Below are 18647 nucleotides of genomic sequence, written 5' to 3'. Positions count from 1 at the left end.
CAGTATGGACCAAACTAGCTGATATATTATGCTGAAAGGAAGTGCCCTTTTCTAAAAATCTTGGGATCTTTGTCTCCAAGATATGTATTTATAACCACCAAGGGAAAGTTGATAATTTGGGCTATTAGAGATCATTCTGGGCCATAAAATAATATAGTAACATCCCAACCGACAAGTATAGATGCTGGCAAACCAAAGCAAAAGCATGTGGAGCTAATATCCTTTGAACCCATTTTGGTGCATTTGGCTGTATTTATGCAGGTTCCTATAACCGTATAGTCCTTCAGGATAAATTTTAGGTCTAATGATGAGTACTGCTGCATAACTAACTAGGTTTTAAATAGTGTACATGACACATTATTATTTTTGTATTTTCATCCAGTGTAATGTTAGCCCTTCTGAACTTCTTGATTGACTTCTGGCTTTGCTTTTCCCCTGTAGTTCAACTACTGCTTTGACGTGGACTGGCTTATAAAACAGTATCCACCAGAGTTCAGGTGAGTGTCATAGTACCCAGATGGCATAAACTCTGCTTTGAAACATGAGATTTGCATTTCTCAAGCAAAAGCTGTCTATCTTTTTGTGGGCTTTGTTTTGAACATTGAAAACGTGCAGATATTAAATTATTTTGAGAAAACAGCGTTTTAAAAAAGTATTTATTTTACTTAGAGAGAGAGGGAGAGAGTGAACGTGTCAGGGCCTCCAGCTACTGCAAAATGAACTCCAGACACATGTGACACCCTGTGCATCTGTCTTACGTGGGTACTGGCAAATCAAACGTGGGTCCTTAGGCTTTACAGGCAAGTGCCTTAATTACTAAGCCATCTCTCCAACCCAAAAAACAGTATTTTTTTTTACATGTATGTATTATATACATCCCTTTTTTTCTTTACAAATTTTGGCATTTTCCTCTGTGCTCTGAGCAGAAATAATAAGGACAACTTCCAACTCAAGTAAGCAGACTTGGTGTCCAGTGTTAATAGGAAGTAAATTGTTAATCTCCACCTGGTGTCTACACCGATATGTGTGTTCACGTGTGACCAGCACAGCATACTTCTCTTAGTCTACTAAAGTCCTTTTCTGAGGGTCCATGTGCACCACTCGCCTCCCCAGTGGTCCTTCCTGTGGCTTTCGTGTTTAAGAGCAGGGGTATTGGCCTCCCCTTCTCCAGGCTGAGGAGCTGTGACCTGCAGCTCTGCCACTGAGGGTTCAAAGTGTGTGCATTGCAGTGACCTGTCGCCACTTCTGTTCCTAGCACAGTTCTGTGGCAGAATCCCATAATAGTAGGGTGGAGGGAGACCCACAAAATGATTAAGTTCTTGGTGCCTTAAGGCATCGTAGGAGCCTTTGTTATTATAAAGGGTAAAATGTTGAAATTTCCCAAAATGACTTTGCCATTCAGTGGCTTTTTTTTTGACCTATAATATAAGCATGATTTTAGCTGCATGTCAACAGAATTCCCCAAATAACAGCATCTTAAACAAAGCAAACTAACTTTTCATGCCTAAGAGGTCCTGTTGATAGAAATTTGTGGTCTCAGCCGGGCGTGGTGGCGCACGCCTTTAATCCCAGCACTCGGGAGGCAGAGGTAGGAGGATCGCCATGAGTTCAAGGCCACCCTGAGACTACAGAGTTAATTCCAGGTCAGCCTGGACCAGAGTGAGACACTACCTCGAAAAACCAAAAAAAAAGAAATTTGTGGTCTCAGTGAAGGGCACCATGGGCTTCTCTCTACCTCTTGTTTCTGTTTCTCCTGGTGTGTGACTTTAGTCTTCAGAGTTGTCTCACAGTCCAAGATGGTAGCCAGAGCTCTAGCTCCCTTGTCTATGTGCCAGAAAGAAAGGAAGGAGGAGAGGAAGAGGGCTCATGTCCAATCCATGCCATTCTGCACAGCTGCCCTGGCTGGGCCTACACAACATCTGCTTCTGTTTTGTAGAGCTAAGCTCTGCTGCATGACACTAACTGGCTCTCAAAAAGGCTGGAAATGTGACTTAGCTGAGGCTACTTATCCTACACAAAGTCAGAGTTTTGCTCAGAAAGGAAAGATTAGATATCTGGAGGTAAGACAGTCCCTGCCACCAGTTCCTCTTACAGTGTGTCCCTGGATGGTATGTTGTTTTCTGTTCCTCCTCCTTTGGTTCTCAGGCCTTGCAATCAGGTTCACTTCTCTGTTGAATTGCCAGAGTAGAGTAATTCCCTTCATGTGTCTGAGGGTTAAATCGACATATTGAAGTTCCGAGCCTTAGTGCTGCATGCAACTGTGCTTGTAGATAATCTTTATTGAAATAGTCAGGTTAAACTAAGGTCTCTAGGAGGATACTAAGATCATGGAAACTCAGTCATGGAAACAGAGAAGGCTATGTGAAGATGCAAGGACAATGCCAGCTATAGGCCAGGGAATGCCTAAGGCTTGCAGAAGCCATGAGCAAGGCCTAGACCTGGTTCTGAGGATAGCCCTCAGGTGGAAGCAGCCCTCCTGGTGTCCTGATCTCCAGCTTCCTGCTTCCAGATCTGTGGCACACTAGATTTGTGTTGTGAATGCCACCAGCATGTGGTACTTTGGTCCAGCAGCTCTAGCAAAGTCCAGGACAGAGAGTTCCTCCTTCCACTCCAAGGGCCCCTTGGTACGACTGTGAAAACATTGTAAGGCTGAGGAATGGCATAAATGACAAGTTTAGGCAGAATTGGTGTGTAGGGAATGTCAGACAGTATGGATCCATCCCTTGTGTGGTTCAGATGTAGCCTTTTTGTAATGGTCCATAGAACTGTAGCTTTGAAGGGATTAATAAGGACATCTGTCATTCATGTTTAATATTTTATTCTTTTTCTTTTTTTTTTTTTTTTTGAGGTAAGGTGTCTAGTCCAGGCTGACCTGGAATTCACTGTGTAGTCTCCAGGTGGCCTCAAACTCACAGCGATCCTCCTGCCTCTGCCTCTGCCTCCCAAGTACTGGGATTAAAGGCCTGTTCCTTAATTTATTTTCTTAAGATGGCCTGTCTCCTGAGAACAACTCTTGTTTCTGGGTAATTGAATATTTCTTACATTTTTCTCTGTACTATTTTTTCATTGTCACATTTTTTTCCCAAATAGAGAAAGCATTAGGAACACATGTTCATGCATAGGGCAGCTTTCCTCCCCGTGAGAACAAAGCACGCATGGGCATGAGGCAGTTAGGCACTAGTGCTAAAAGCGCGTGTGGTCCTAGGACTCTTGCCAGGTGACTCCTGTCCCTTCATGCATTCTGCAGTTGTAACTGCAGAAGTGATTGCTGGTTGGAGAAAAATCCAATTGTTCTTGTTTTGGGAGAGCTTGTAAAGATGGATTGATTTCTAAGCATTAGCTTGCTTTGAATTAACCCAAGAAAGAGCCTTTAAAAGCCTTTTGGAAATGAGACAGCATGGCTCGGAACTGTAATCCCACCACAGGGACGTGGGTGCTGTGACAGGAGGAGTGTAGAGTTTGAAGCCAGCCAGGACTACATATTGAGACCCCGTCTCAGCACACAAAAAGAAGGGCCTTTTAATCAGTTCCTGAACAATGCTTTTATGTCCAGCCTTGGAATTTCAAAGTTTGCAGTGTACTCTAGGCTGTAGTTCATTGAAACCCTACCTCCCCATTAGCAAGTCTACCTTCAGAGGGCTTGGGCTGGTCTTTTTTGATGTCCTGGCTCTCCCACAGCACATACATAGTAGATGTTATCACAAAGATGTAGTCAGCTTAAGAGGCACTACTGCCCAGGGCTCACGGCCAAATAGGTGAGCAAGATCAGCTCTTTCCCTCCCTCCAACTCCCTGCTCCTGTTGTAAAGGACTCTAAGGCCACTTGACTTATGGCTTTGGGTTCTGTGCAATGCCTGTGGCTCCTAAGGTCATGTAGCATGAAATGTTCCCTCTTCCCTGAAAACTTACAAAAGCAAAAAATTCCCTTCTTCTTATGCCTTGGGAGGCCCCATCATGATCTTCCATGACATACCCCAGTAAACCAGCAGAGTTTTCCCTCCAAAAGAAATCTGTCTGAGTATTCTCCCTATGAAACTGGCCTTTAAGAATCTTTCTTTTATCATTTCTACAGTAGGAGCTTGATCAATGTGGGCACTGTGTGAATGAATGCTGCTAGTCCAGAAGAAGGGGGGAAAGAAGCATCACTCTTACTGTGCCTCAGTAATTGTCTCCCTTTGATCCATGTCATCTGAAAGCGCTGAGCCACCTATGTGCTTTTTGGGGCCTAAGACAAATTAATAAGTCACAATTTCCCTGTGTCACAACAGTCTAGGGCCGTGACTCCCTTACAGAGGGAATTGATGAACGGGTACAGATTGATGGCCACTTGGCATTAGCCACAAAAGCCAGAAACAGACAGCAAGGCTAAGAAGGCTTGTGTTCCTTCCTCAGTGAGGCCAGAGTCCAGCCTTGTGAATGATGCCTCGTAAAGGTTTCTGATCTCTTTCAGGAAGAAGCCAATCCTGCTTGTGCATGGCGATAAGCGAGAGGCTAAGGCTCACTTGCATGCCCAGGCAAAGCCCTATGAAAACATTTCCCTCTGTCAGGTAAGCTGCATCCCAGACACCCGTGATCCTGCCTCCTTCAGAATCTCTTTTCAAGTCTGCTTTCTGGTGGACTCCCTTTCTGGGATAGGTCGGTAGGTGAAGCCAGTCATAGCCACGGGCATGGCTGTGCCTGGATGTTGTTGAATTCCAGCTTCTGACATCTTGACATTAGAACAACCATGTCACGTGTTACACGTCACACATTGTGCTGCTGAGACGTCACATCTCACATAGTACTCATTGTATGGCACACGTCCCTGACATGGCAGCTTATCTGACTTCTGTTAGCTACCACAGACACACACTTTACCTGCTGCTGTCCTCTTTTCAATGCTGTCCACTGGAGAGACCTATAGATTAAAAGTTCCTTATGACACCGAAGTGAATCATATGTAGTATATGATTGCAGCCCAGTGGGGGAACGTTGAATGTACGTGTATTCTGAGAGGTCTCCTGCTTTGCTGGATCCAAAGCACTGTAAAGAAAGGACAACAGCTCCGCCCCAGCTCTGGCTCTGTAGCACTGTCCTCTGCTTTGTGGTCAGCCCACACTGCCGCTGAGGAAGGTGACTTGTCACAACCCATTGCTTTATATATACTTCTCGTCTAAAAGGATCTGCTGCATGGCATTTTGAGCAAGAAGCAGGAAAAATGGGAAGAAAAGTAATTCTTTTTTTTTTTTTTGTCTTTTTTAAATTTCCCTTCTGTGGAAATGGTGACTGAAGCAGTGGGTGGAGCACTCGCCTTTTCCTGTCTGTCAGCGGAATCGCAGGAGGAACCGTGATGAACAGTTCCACACCTTTCTGTTCTTGTCATCAGCATAGTACAGTGCATGCAAGAGTTCTGTTCTCAGAGAACAAGGATGTGGTACCTGCATTTCTTTTCTTGCCATCTTCCTTCCAGAGTCAGTTCAGTGGCAGAGCGCTTGCCCAGCAAGCATGCACGCAGCTCTGGGTTCCATCCCAGCACCACCAGAGTGCTGCTAATGAGAACACTTCTACCACCAAATGTGGTTTAACTCACCCTTTGTTTAGTAGTGACCCAAAATGCCATTGTTTTCCTTTGATTTCCACCAACAGAAGAGGTTAGCTCCCATTAGATTACAAGTGAGCAGAAAGTAAACTGACACAAGAATCCTGAAAGCAGTAATTCCATAAATGAAACGATGCCTTCAAAGAAGAGACCTGCACCTGATAGCAGACTGGCCACTAGAGGGCGTAAGGACACACTTCTCTCATATTTTGTGCAAAAAAAAAAAAAGACCCAGACAAGTATTCAATGGGAGAGATGCATGATTGCAGCCTGCCCTGACCTATTAAAATGCATTTACACCTTGTGTATAAGAAGAATGTTTCTAGTAACACTCTCACTGAAGCTAAGGTACATTCACCAAGGAATCATTCAGTGGCATAACTTCATGGCGTGTGACTAGAACATGTGGCCTGTGGTGATGAAGGCTCAGGATTCCTGGATTCTGCCCCAGCCCTTCACCTGTGTGAACTAATCTGGACTGCTGTAACAAACAGCTGGATGGGTAGCATAAACAACAGACATTCATTTTTCACCTTCTGGAAGCTAGAAGATCTCAGAGCATGGTTCAGATCACTTCAGGTCCTAGTGAGAGCTCGCTTCCTGGCTTGTAGGCAACTGTCTTTTTCATGGTGTCCACACATAGCACAGGAAGGTAGGGGGGCTACACTAGCATTCTTAGGTCCTTTGTGAGGACACTAATTGTATTGAATCAGTCTTCCACCCTCTCATGACTTCACATAACTTTACATACATCCGTAAAGTTACTGTCTGAATACTGGCACATCGGGGGTTTTGCCTCAGTGTGTGAGTTGGGTTAGGGAACCACACACAAATGTTCATTCCACAACACTGTTGTTCTGGGCTTGTCACTTAAGCCTAATTGTTTGTGCCTACTCTGTTCATATTTAAAATGGATAGAGCTGAAGAGATGGTTTAGAGGTTAAGGCACTTGTCTGCAAAGCCTAGGGACTCAGGTTTTTCCCCAGTACACACATAAGGCATATATACAAGGTGGAACATCTACCTGGAGTTTGTTTGCAGAGGCTGGAAGCCAGATGGCACAAATGCATGTTTGTCCTTGAGTGTCCCCAAACATTGCAGGTAAGAGTATAGTCGACTAGGCTACCTGGTGGGAGCATCTGTAAGCAGAGAATGTGTGGTGCCCACTCATTTCACTTACCCATTGCTGCCCCCAGCATTCAGTTCCTCCTTTCTACCGTGTGGGACGGGGAGAAGTTGCTGTGGCTGCTCCCATTCCTACAGCATGCATGGCAAACAGGCCTCTTTCCCAAGTGTTTTCAATATACTTTCTCATCTATCCCTGACAACTCTAAATCTTTCAAGAAGCTCTTATTTAAAAGGAGAAAATTGAGGGCTGGAGAGTTGGCTTGGTGGTTAAGGTGCTTGTCTGTGAAGCCTAAGAACTCATGTTCGAATCTCCAGGTCCCTGTAGCCAGATGCATAGTGACACAAGCATGCAATGCCACACATACACACAAAGGGACATGTGTCTGGAGTTCATTCGCAGTGGCTGAAGGTCCTGGTGTGCCCATCCTCCCCCCCACTCCACTCCCACCTCTCTCTCAAAAATAAATAATAAAATAAAAGGAGAAAACTGAGGCATAGAAAAATAAGTATTTCCCAAAGTCAGGCAAATTGTGAAGAAAGGATTTGAGCTCAGGTACTACATTCCTAATCTAATCAGCTGTTCTGAAAATTATTTATTTCATATTACCTACACCTTCTGGAATATTCTGCTTAATCAAGATCTTACAGTATTACATATTAGATAAATTTATTTATATACCTCCATTTGTTTATAAAGATGGTATTTTTATAATGCAACATTGTTTCTCTTTGTAAAAAATTTTCTGTTTGAATTTAATATCACAGTATGTCTTTAAGCCGTATTATGGTGACACACGCCTTTAATCCCAGCACTCAGGGGGCCAGCCTGGACTCATAGTGAGTTCCAGGATAGAGTGAGACCCTGCCTCAACAACAACAACAAAAAGTTTTTATGTCTTTCATTGTTTCCTTTTATTTATTTACTTATTTATTTATTTGTTTTTTCGAGGTAGGATCTCACTCTAGCTCAAGCTGACCTGGTATTCACTATGTAGTCTCAGGATGGCCTCGAACTTGTGGCAATCCTCCTGCCTCTGCCTCCTGAGTGCTGGGATAAAAGGCATATGACACCATGTCTGGCTCAGTGTTTCTTTTAAATGTTGTCTCAAAACTTTGTATATATAGTTTCTTTTAAAAATATTTTTGCTTATTTACAAGGAGAGAGAGAGTAAATAAGAGAGAAGAAATGGGCATACCAGAGCCTCTTGACACTGCAGGCAAGCACCAGATTCATATGCAACTTTGTGCATCTGGCTTCACGTGGATACTGGGGAATCAAACTTGGACCATCAGGCTTTGCAAACAAGTACCTTTTAACCACTGAGCTCTCTCTCCAGTCTCTATTAGTTTCTTCTAAACAAGCCAAAAACTTTGCCTAAACTCATATTTGTTTTTATTAGTTTCTTGGCAACTGAAGAAATTAGGCTTCTCACCCATAATTATCATAATTAAAATGCAATACATATTAACTCATGTTGGATAAGAAAAAAAGTTCTGTGGTTTTTAAATGATCAGCAATTGGTGTATAATAAAAACTGTCTTGGTATTCAAGTGCATGTCCGGTAGGGGGCAGTAGAAGTTTTTAAAAGTTTTCTTGCTCTATTAATTTCCAATAGAGATATTAAGTGAGACTTAAAAAATGACTTCTGTTTTTGTCCTAGGCCAAGTTGGATATTGCGTTTGGAACACACCACACGTAAGCAACTTTTTTGAAATGGGGGAGGATGTAAGTTTAGTCGATCAAAGTCAGTCAGTATTGGCTGTGATGGTGTTCTTCAATAGCTCTGAGGCATAGCTCTGAGATTCTGCTATCATCATGGAGGCATGATGAATTCGTGACTCATTGTTCTCCTCTTTGCTAAGGGCATGTGGTGTAATGACCTGGAGTGTGAGGTCTTTGTGTAATAGGTGATTGTGTGTGTGTGTGTGTGTGTGAGTCACATGCCTGTGGCTTCCCCTCCCAAAGAGTTCTGTGATATTGGTAAGAATGAGTTGTATTGAATAGCATAGTGTTGGCCAGTTCTATATTAAATCAAAACAAACAAAAACAAATTTACCAAAAGTTGCCACCTTGAAATGCCTGTCCCAGCTCCAGTCAGCTTAGTTTTTCATCCATTTGAGTGAGTCTCTTCACAAAGTAATTGATTTTAAAAGAGAGAAAAAGAATAAAACAGGGCTGTCCATATATAAATGACATTTCCCTGGGAAAGGTTTGTTTAAAAAAGAAAATGTCCCAAAGCTTCGTCTTCAAGATTAGAAGTGGAAATAGGTAGCTTAGTGCCTCCAGAGTGGAAAGGAGTCTCCTAAGAGGGAGAATTTGTCCTGAGGCTGGCCAGGACCACTGGTTTCCTGCTGCTGTGCTGACCTGAAATGACAGCATTGTGGCTGCCTTTCTGTGTGCTTAGAATGGCAGTTAAAAGAATACTTATTTATTTATTTAATTATTTATGAGGGAGAGAGAGAAAGAGAATGGGCGTGCCAGGGTCTCCAGTCACTGCAAACGAACTCCAGATGCATTTACCACCATGCGCATGTGGCTTACGTGGGTGCTAGGTAATTAAACCTGGGTTCTTTGGCTTCACAGGTAAGTGCCTTAACCATCTCTCCAGCCCTAGAATGGCATTTTTGCCAATCCACTATAAAAGGAACCAGAGTGAAAGCACTTGAGCCCTTCTAAGAAAGGACAGTCTTGTCATATGATTGTCATACTCTGAATAGACGTTGCCATATCTTCAGACCACATCTGATTGGAAGCTTTTGTCCAGCAGGGGACAGGGCTTGAGGACTGAGAGTGTACTCCAGCGTCTGACTCGTAGAAGATACTCTTTTCATGTCTCTGAGCTCACGGGAGACCACTGTCTGCAGAGAACACAAAGTGCCATCAAATAGGGGCAACTTAGCAGAACGAGAGCACATGGAAGTGGCCAGGAGTTCACTCTGATCTTCCCGAACTCAAAGCCCGTGAGACACTAGGTCTACTTTATCCAGCATCTGTGGTGGTGTCAGTCCTGGGCTCCTCAGCTTTTAAAACGGTGTCTTTGGTTTCTCCCAAACCGGGCACAGTTACCCTGACAGTGGCCCTAAGAATTGATGAGGGGAAGGGAAGGCCAAAGCCATGGCCAGTGTCCCCATGCAAGCATGAGCCAGCCGGAGCTTTCAGGGCGGCCGGGCACAGCTTTCCCACGAATCTGCTGCGGCTGCCCCAGTTCTCATCAAGACTGCATTTGCGCCGTGTCACCTAGTCTTTCCCAGGTAGCTAGAGCTGTTCTCCATCACCACCTCCAGCCTGTCAAAGCTGTGTACGGTGAAGTGAGGCCCTACATGGATGAGTTCAGCCAACTCTTCCATAGGCTTCCTTGACAACCTGGATGATATTCCCATTTCTTCTCCCAGCTACAGATTCCAGACTGCCTGGAGGGTTTAGCATGGTGGCACATGCGCTGACGTGTGTGTGGCAGGCACGCACCTCCTTTCCACCTCACAGCTTAGCTTCATATGGGATGTGGCCATCTTGCCTCCCACTGCTCAGGGACACTACAGGTTCACTGTCTTTGCAGAGATCCCCTTCCCTTCCCCTTTTCTATCTGTTTGTAACTTTGACCTTACTAGCACACAATGTTTGCTGTGAAAAGACTAATATGGCTCCCCTTAAATTAATTCATAATTCTGTTAATAGGATTCCCTGACATCAATGCATGATTTTCCTTGTAACTGATGCCTTGATTAATGAAAATATTTGTAAAGCTTATATCCCGAGTCCCTAGCTGGCTTATCCTTAATTGTAATCAGCTGCTAATGTGGCAACTGTTGTGTTGGTTCGCCCAGACTTCAGGCGCCTTCCAGAGCTGAAACAAGATGACTCGGCTGCTGTCGCTGATCCAGCTTGCATTCATTTACTGTTTGCCAACTTGGATTAATTTCTCATTTTGGCAAGAGCTAAATATCTCATTCCCTTTTCTGTTCCAATATCTTTTCCCTTATCTTTTGATGCTAACCTCATCCTGCCCAAATTGTACTTATAGTTAGCTTGCTTAGGAAGAAACAGAGGTCCATTGTTTTTGTAGGTTTCATCAGGAAGTACTAAGTAGCATTTTGACCTCAGCAGAAATGATAAGTCAAGTCAGAATAAGAGTTGAAGCCTTGGGCTGGAGAGATGGCTTAGCGATTAAGGTGCTTGCCTGTGAAATCTAAGAACCTATGTTAGAGTCCCCAGATTCCCACATAAGCCAGATGCACATGGTGTTGCATGTATCTGGTGTTCGTTTGCAGTGTCTAGAGGCCCTGGTATGCTCATATTCTCTCTCTCTCTCAATAAATAAATAAGTTAAAAATTTAAATAAAAAAGAGTTGCAGCCTTCAGAGTGACTCTGGTTCGGGAGAGAAATCTTAAGGTCTGAAAATAATTGAGAATCAGGAGGTAAAAGTCACCCAGAACTTGGTTACAAAATAAAGCAGAGCACCAAGTGCATCATGGGTATGGATATGTGATAGGTTAACCTTTACGATATGTGCTTTGATTTCATGTTCTTTAATTCAAAGGTAGGTTGATCCTTATTTTCCAAGTGAAAGCTTAGGCTCAGGGACACTGCATGTCTAACCAGAGGTCACGTGTCTTCAAGTGACAGATTAGCGCTCAAGTCTTCAAGCTTATATTTGTCATCTTTACTCTTGTTCACTGAATATAAAGTAAGAGAAATATGCTTAGTGACTCAAGAAGCCTAAAGAAGCTCCGTGAGAAAGAGAGGCCACCTAGGTATGACTAGTATCCATGGAGGTGAGAAGTGAAGACTTACCTCAGAGCCAGATACACACCAGTGACACGTGTGGCATCTGTGGAACACAGAAAATCTGATCAGTCTCATTGGAGTGGAGGGTCTTATAATCCACAGAAACACGTTTTACCTTTCAGTGCAGTACACATGGGCAGGCCTGTGTGCTGCAAGAAAAGTTTCTTGAATCAGCACTTTATTTAAACAACCTTATACTGTATAATCTGATTTATTCCACCTTTGTTTAAATGATGTTGACCATGATACCACAGAAGATGGTATCCATACCTGGCAAAATATAGAGCAGGAAAGCTCCTTTTGTCTGTCACAGTAACATGATACCCAACAGATAATAAAGGGCTAGACTGAGGTATTTGAAATGTTACGACTGGTTAATAGACAGACAAGGTGGACCTTCATTTGTCCCCAAATATGCTGGGTGGGGTGTGTGTGTGTGTGTGTGTGTGTGTGTGTGTGTGTGTTTATGATGGCTATGTGTATGTGGACAAGCACATGCCACAGTGCACATTCTTTCCACCTTGTTTGAAACGAGCTCTCTCATTGTTTGCCACTGTGAATACCAGATTAGCTGGCTGTGAACTTTGCCATTCTCTTGATTCCATCTGCCATTGCCATAGGCCTTTGATGCATGTGCCACTTTTGTGTCATCTTTATGTGGTTGCTGCGAATTGAGCTCCAGTTCTCAGGCTTGCAAGCAAACACTTTTAACCACCGAGCCATCTCAAAGCACCATGTTGGCCATTTTGAAAGATAGTTGTCTGCCTGTCACTTCAGCAGATCTCTATATTGGCAATGTATGAAAGAGATTGTGAATGCTAAAATTTTACGTAAGTTTAGAGTTTTAAGAATTCCACTAGCTATCTGATACATTCACATTAGAAAGATTCTGTGTATTTTGAAAACTTTATTAATGCTTTCCCTTCCCTCTCTTTGAAGGAAAATGATGCTCCTGCTGTATGAGGAAGGCCTCCGAGTAGTCGTACACACATCCAACCTCATCCACGAAGACTGGCACCAGAAAACCCAAGGGTTCGTAGGGCCTGCTCACTAGTGGCATCGTTTGTGCTTCTGTGAGAAAGGGCAAAAGCCAGAACATTCACCTTCTTTTCATTTTTCTTCTGCTTTTCTACTTATATAAATAATGTGTATAGAGAAAACGGAAATATCAAAAATGTTTACAGTATTTTCCAAGCGTATATAAGGCATAGCAAGGAGAGACTGGAACAACGTAAACTCAACAGCCATCAAGCAAACATCAAATTTCTGCAGTTCAAGTCTGATACAACCAGTGACTGGCAGTCTTTGGATTTTCTAATTCCACCCCTGTGGTCATAGTAGCCAGGGAGAACTTCCACCCTGAACCAACAGCCTCCATGGTAGCCCTTGCACAGTCCTAGTATATCCAAATCATCTTTGGGTCTCCATGCAAACCATGGTCCATCTTCCAGTGGCTTTGCCAGCCTATTGGGGTCTTCATGCCCTGCCTCATGCTGCATCTCAGCAGCAGCTCCTGGAACCATGTGTGCACATCATGACCCACTCCACGTGTTTTTCATGCTTCCAAAACCCATATCAGATGTGCAGGATATAGCCATCTTCAAACTACCGCAGGTCCTTTTTTGTTTTTTGTTTTTAATTTTTATTTATTTATTTGAAAGCAACATAGAGACAAAGAGGCAGACAGATAGAGAATGGGCGCACCAGGGCCTCCAGCCACTGCAAATGAACTCTAGACACGTGCGTCCCCTTGTGCATCTGGCTAACGTGGCTCCTAGGTAATAATCAAGCCTCAAACCAGGGTCCTTAGGCTTCACAGGCAAGCGCTTAACTGCTAAGCCATCTCTCAAGCCCCACAGGTCCCTTTTTAAAAGAGGGGTGTGTTTTAAAGAGGGACTTTAAGGATGCACTCAAATCAATTTCAGCTATTTCTCTCTTTCTTTCATGGAAGCCGCTTGGGACATTCTGTCTTCCTGGGAGAAGAGCTGACTAAAAGCCTTATGTCAGGAGCAGGAGCATTTCAAGTTCAAGTGGTCTCTGCTGCCATCCTCACCTGCTCACCCCATCCTGTGCAGTTGCCTTACCTGGGCTAGAACTACTTCAGATTATCCTACCACTGGCTGAACAAGCTCTCCTGAGCCTCAGCAATATAATCAGCTGAGCTGAAAGATGGAACCTTGTAGCTCTGTCACTCCTCCGACCCACGTGTGCTGTGCACTATAAATGCATTTCAGTTTTCAAGTGTCCTTCGTGAACTGTACTTTTAAAGTACAGCATCATTCTGACTGGCACAGGGCCAAAGGGCCTCTGCCCTGTCTTCTAAATGTCTTAGCCCCACACTCTCCCACCCTCACTTGGGATGGAATCTTGCTATATAACTCAGGAACTCACCCTTAGCCCCAGCCAGCCTCAGCGTCTTGCCCTCGCCTCCCACTTCCCCACTCTGCCTCTGTGCCCCAAGAGCTTTAGGTCAGGTCCCTCTGAGCTGCCACACAGGACTGGGTGGGGACCCACATGCAGCCCCATCAGTAAAAGAACTGAGATTGGATGAACTTACTCTTAGAGAAACAGCAGTAATGAGAGTAGAAGGATTTATTAAGTTAGCTGGTTGGTAGACAGCTGTAAGAACGCACCAGACGCTTTTGCTCATTCTGGAGTTAGGAACTTAGCTCATGGGCAGCAGTACTTCCTGCGCTTTCTCCACTTGTTACCCTGGGGAAACGTTGAAGAGCAAGAGTTTGGGTGCTATGTTTTTTTCTTTCACAAAAAGTTATTAAAATTTGAAAAAAAAATATTGTCTGAGTTGTAGCTTCATATAGTCCAAAACTCAAAGTGACAAGGATATGAAGCCTCCCTCCGGCTTGCCTTGGCCAGTCACCTTAGGACAGAGCCCTGTTATCTCACTCTTGGCCCTCTGTGCACTCATACTTGGCAGTTTCCTGTTGTGGCAATGTTTCCAACACCTCCGAGCGGTTCTGTGTGCAGTCTTCCTGATTGCTGGCCTGCTTTAGTCCTGCTGTTCTCTGCTGTGCCAGTGTTGCAGCCTTCCTCCTCAGCTGCTGTGTCCACCTGTTCATGCCTCAGCCCTCAAACTGTGTGTCCCACTGCAGTGTCTTATCTTCTGCAAAGTACTAGCCTCAGATCTTAGTGTCCTAGTTTAGGAAGCCATTTCCTGTCATGGTCCTTATGCAGAACACATCTGTGTATGAGCTGTTCAGGCTTGGTCTCCAAGGTGCACTTGCAAGTACATCTGTATAGCCCGGCTGGTCACTTTACACACACAGGCAGAGGTCCAAAGAGGTCACAGGGCTTACCCAGAGTGACAAGGCCAGTAGAGGCAGAAGCAGTCCAGAGCTTGGTTCCTGGGTCACCTCTGTTGCTCCTGCACTATAGGCCAACCCAAGATGGGCAGGGAGTAAACAAAAATGCCAGGGTGCAGAGGTACAGCCTAGAATCCTCTTTATTCTTCTTGCTTCCCGCTCTGGTGGCTGCCTGTGGCTTACCTTTGAGAATGGCCAGGTGAAGGTGAAATAGCACCATTTCTGTTTTGACTCAGTGGGTAGAACTGCAGGAGAAGTAGCCACAGGAGGGGAAAGGTGGTGACAACAGCCATAGTGCTCTGCTAGCCGCCCATTCCTTGTCTGCCTTGGTTCCTTGCAATCTGACCCTTTCAAGGCAGGACTCTTAATCTGGTCTGGCCATGGAAGAAACTGCAACACAGAGGCTTGAAGCCATACTGTTTTGTAATGTGCATGAAATAATTTATAGAAGGATTAGGCTTAGAGAAGGTTGTTTTCCATTTGTGGATATGCTGTGGAAGTTTTGGATAATACATTGTCTTCCTTTGGGAAAAGAATGGATGAGATAAAAGATAGCTTTCATATTTTATCACTGAATTAATGTAAAATTGTATGTGGCATTTACTCATTCCAGAGATCAGAAAGTATCTGCTATGAAAACACCTCAAGTCAGTATAGAACATACATTATAGAACTGAGTTTATTTATTGAAAATAGGTTTGCATATACATTTTTCTTAGTACATACTTTTTTGTTATTTCCAGTTTTGCTAAAGAGCAACACTGATATAGGCATGATATGGCCAGGATGTTAAATTCATAAGTACAAAGCATTCAAATACAACTCTGCAATAAGAAACCATTAGAGTTTTATTTCCTCCTTCAGAAATTACCCTCGTCTCTGTGTGAAGAAATGTGGAATACTCACCTTGTGCTTAAGATGAATGTGTAATCAGTACAGAGGTTTCATAATGATAATGGCTCCAGCACGTTAATTTATTTTCCATTTCAGAATATGGTTGAGCCCCCTGTATCCACGAATTGACCATGGAACCCACAAATCTGGAGAGTCAAAAACACATTTTAAAGCTGATCTCATCAGTTACTTGATGGCGTATAATGTTCCTTCTCTCCAGGAATGGATAGAGACCATCCGAGCACATGACCTCTCTGAAACAAAGTATGTGCCATCTTAGTCTGGGATGCAAAAGCCACATGAGTCCGGGAAGCAGGGACCCTGGAAAGGGGAGAGTGGCATTGGGTCTGCTTTATGAGGGAATGAGGGCAGACGTGATGAGTGTGCAGCTCACAGCTCTTGGGCATCGAGGTGGTAATGAACTTGAGTCTCCCACCGTGGTGCTCTTAGAATTACTGAGCTCTTTGCCTGGCACCTTACACCTCTCAAGTGTTTTGCCTGAGCCAGTGTGCTTGAAGGTGAGCTTGAGACTGTCCATCACTACTGAGAACAAGGCTTGGATTGACCTCTAGGTCATTTCATGGTCTGTGGGTTTACACGTGTCTACTGTGATATTTGGGGGCTAGGGCTCCTTGCTATGTTTCATAATGTGCATTTTATTTCTTTTAGTGTTTACCTTGTTGGCTCAACCCCAGGACGCTTTCAAGGAAGTCACAAAGATAACTGGGGACATTTCAGGCTTAGGAAGGTAACAAAACTTTTCCTCTTTTAACATTTTATTTAAATAATTTAATAATATTCTTTCTTTATAATTGTATGTTGTAATGGACCAAGCAGAGAGAAAGAAGCACAAGCCTCAAGGTCAAAAGCCACAGCACACTTTAGGAACTCCAGCTAGGCACAACTTTGCATATCTTTAGATCGAAATCTGAAACCCACCACCACACCTAAAGATCCACACAGTGGCATTGCCTCCAGCCAGGTGGCTGCAGAATGCAAACTACAAACAATAAAGAACTGAATATTTTGGGGGCCATCTATTCAAACCACCACAGGCCCTTTCTTGTTTCTAGTATACTTCTGGGAGGATTGTAAGCCACTGATAAATCAGCTGTTTAATTATAGTGTTTAGTAAGTACTTGCTGGTTTTTCTCTTTGTTTTTTGTTTGTTTTTGTTTCTTTTGGTGTGGAGCAGACTGTTGTAAATGACATAAATATATTAGCTTTTTCTTAGTTTTTACATTTTTATAATAAAGATAAGTATAGGCTTCCATTCATACAAATAGTATAGCTTTTGATTAGCAGGGTGGGGAGGGTTACAGGCACTTATTTATCAAGTCAAAGATTTTTAGCATCCAGATCGAAGGAGACCAAGACAGTATTGAGTAAAGGCTATTGTTTACAAACCCAGTGCCCACAGTGGCCCTGTGGTTGTAAAATGACATCTGCTGCTGGCATGAAAATGAACAAAGAAAGGTTTCTAACAAGATAAAACAACAAGGAGGTTGAAGGTTAGTGTCCTAACCCTCTCTTCAGACAGTTGTCCAGACACCATATTCCCTGAAGCAGCTTTCTCCAAAGCCGCTCTGCTTCTTCCATAAGGTGCGTACAGGTGGAGCCTCCCTTCGCAAATGCTCTGGCCAAAGTATTCCAGATTTTTATTTATTTATTTATTTATTTATTTATTTATTTATTTGAGAGCGACAGACACAGAGAGAAAGACAGAGAGAGAGAGAGAGAGAGAGAGAGAGAGAGAGAATGGGCACGCCAGGGCTTCTAGCCTCTGCAAACGAACTCCAGACGCGTGTTCCCCCTTGTGCATCTGGCTAACGTAGGACCTGGGGAACCGAGCCTCGAACCGGGGTCCTTAGGCTTGCAGGCAAGCGCTTAACTGCTAAGCCATCTCTCCAGCCCTATTCCAGATTTTTTATTGTGGCATACTTCTGCAATATAATTTGAGGAATAATGCCCAAATCTAAACACAAAATTTACCTATACATACCTTAAACATAGAGCCTACAGATAATGTTACAAAATATTAGTGTCCCTGTGCTTAGATATGATATCAGGGGTGGGATTTTTCACTTGGCATCATATTACTCCTCAAAATGATTTTGGTTTGGAGTCTTTTAGGATTTTCAGAATTGGAATGCTCACCCTATTTCATATGTAAGAATCCATCTTGGTTAATGAAACCTTTTCATATGAATTTGCTTTTCTGAGTTGAGACCACAGCTAAAAGCAGGCAGGATCTTAAAGATGGCCTGTGCCTTGACCCAGACAAGGAGTGGAGCCTTCTGGCTATGGGAATTGCTATTGGGTAGATAAATGTTCCTGGGATTAAACCCTGACCTGTGATAAATAAGCCATGTGACCTTGAGTTGTCCTGTAACCTACTTCCCTTGTCCTGTAATGGGCAGAATTGTTAAAGATTTAGTGAAGTAGTGAATATAAAACAGAGTCAGTGTTTGGTGAGCACGAATGGCTGTGAACCGGTAGGCTGTCAGGTAATAGCTTATGTTGCTGTGAAGGCCATCTTGTGGAGAGCTGAATGGCATCTGCAGAGTTGCCAAGCCATTCCTCATACTCTGAGCTCATGCTGCATCACAGCTTCCTTCCAGGAGACCAGTAGGCCATAAGATGCCTTGTCTCTGAGCATGCCGTCTGCAAGGGCTGAGCCCACCATAGAAATTGGGTCTTCTAGTTGTCACTTAAGTTCTGTTTCCTGCACCAAGCTGCAGCATAGTGGAAACTGAGAACTCCGGGCTGCTAGGTTAGTGTGTATGTAAATACTAATGCCTAAGCTGTAGAGAGGAGAGTAATACATGTTAAATTAAGCAAAGCATCAGTCAGAGTATGATCTCCACTGGGGCAGGAGCTATGGCTTATTTTTCTTCCCATTTTTCTGCCTCTAGGTAGGCATTCAGTGCATGTTTAAGTG

At 43.7% G+C, this 18647-nt stretch overlaps 1 protein-coding gene across 4 annotated transcripts in view; it reads left to right on the top strand.

Annotated features, from left to right (window-relative positions):
- Tdp1 (tyrosyl-DNA phosphodiesterase 1) overlaps positions 1-18647 on the top strand; it is an 83336-nt gene that overhangs the window by 10297 nt on the left and 54392 nt on the right. For all 4 annotated transcript variants that reach the window (XM_045155207.1, XM_045155210.1, XM_045155209.1 and 1 more), the window contains 6 exons: positions 442-497; positions 4450-4546; positions 8367-8401; positions 12432-12524; positions 15803-15970; positions 16376-16454. In XM_045155207.1, the coding sequence (XP_045011142.1) occupies positions 442-497; positions 4450-4546; positions 8367-8401; positions 12432-12524; positions 15803-15970; positions 16376-16454 (528 nt within the window). The remainder of the gene's footprint in view (positions 1-441; positions 498-4449; positions 4547-8366; positions 8402-12431; positions 12525-15802; positions 15971-16375; positions 16455-18647) is intronic.

The sequence above is a fragment of the Jaculus jaculus genome, chromosome 7 (assembly GCF_020740685.1).
Source record: "Jaculus jaculus isolate mJacJac1 chromosome 7, mJacJac1.mat.Y.cur, whole genome shotgun sequence".
In the NCBI taxonomy this organism is placed as follows: domain Eukaryota; kingdom Metazoa; phylum Chordata; class Mammalia; order Rodentia; family Dipodidae; genus Jaculus; species Jaculus jaculus.
The sequence above is the reverse complement of the archived record's forward strand: the minus strand, read 5'-3'. Positions and strand labels throughout refer to the sequence as shown.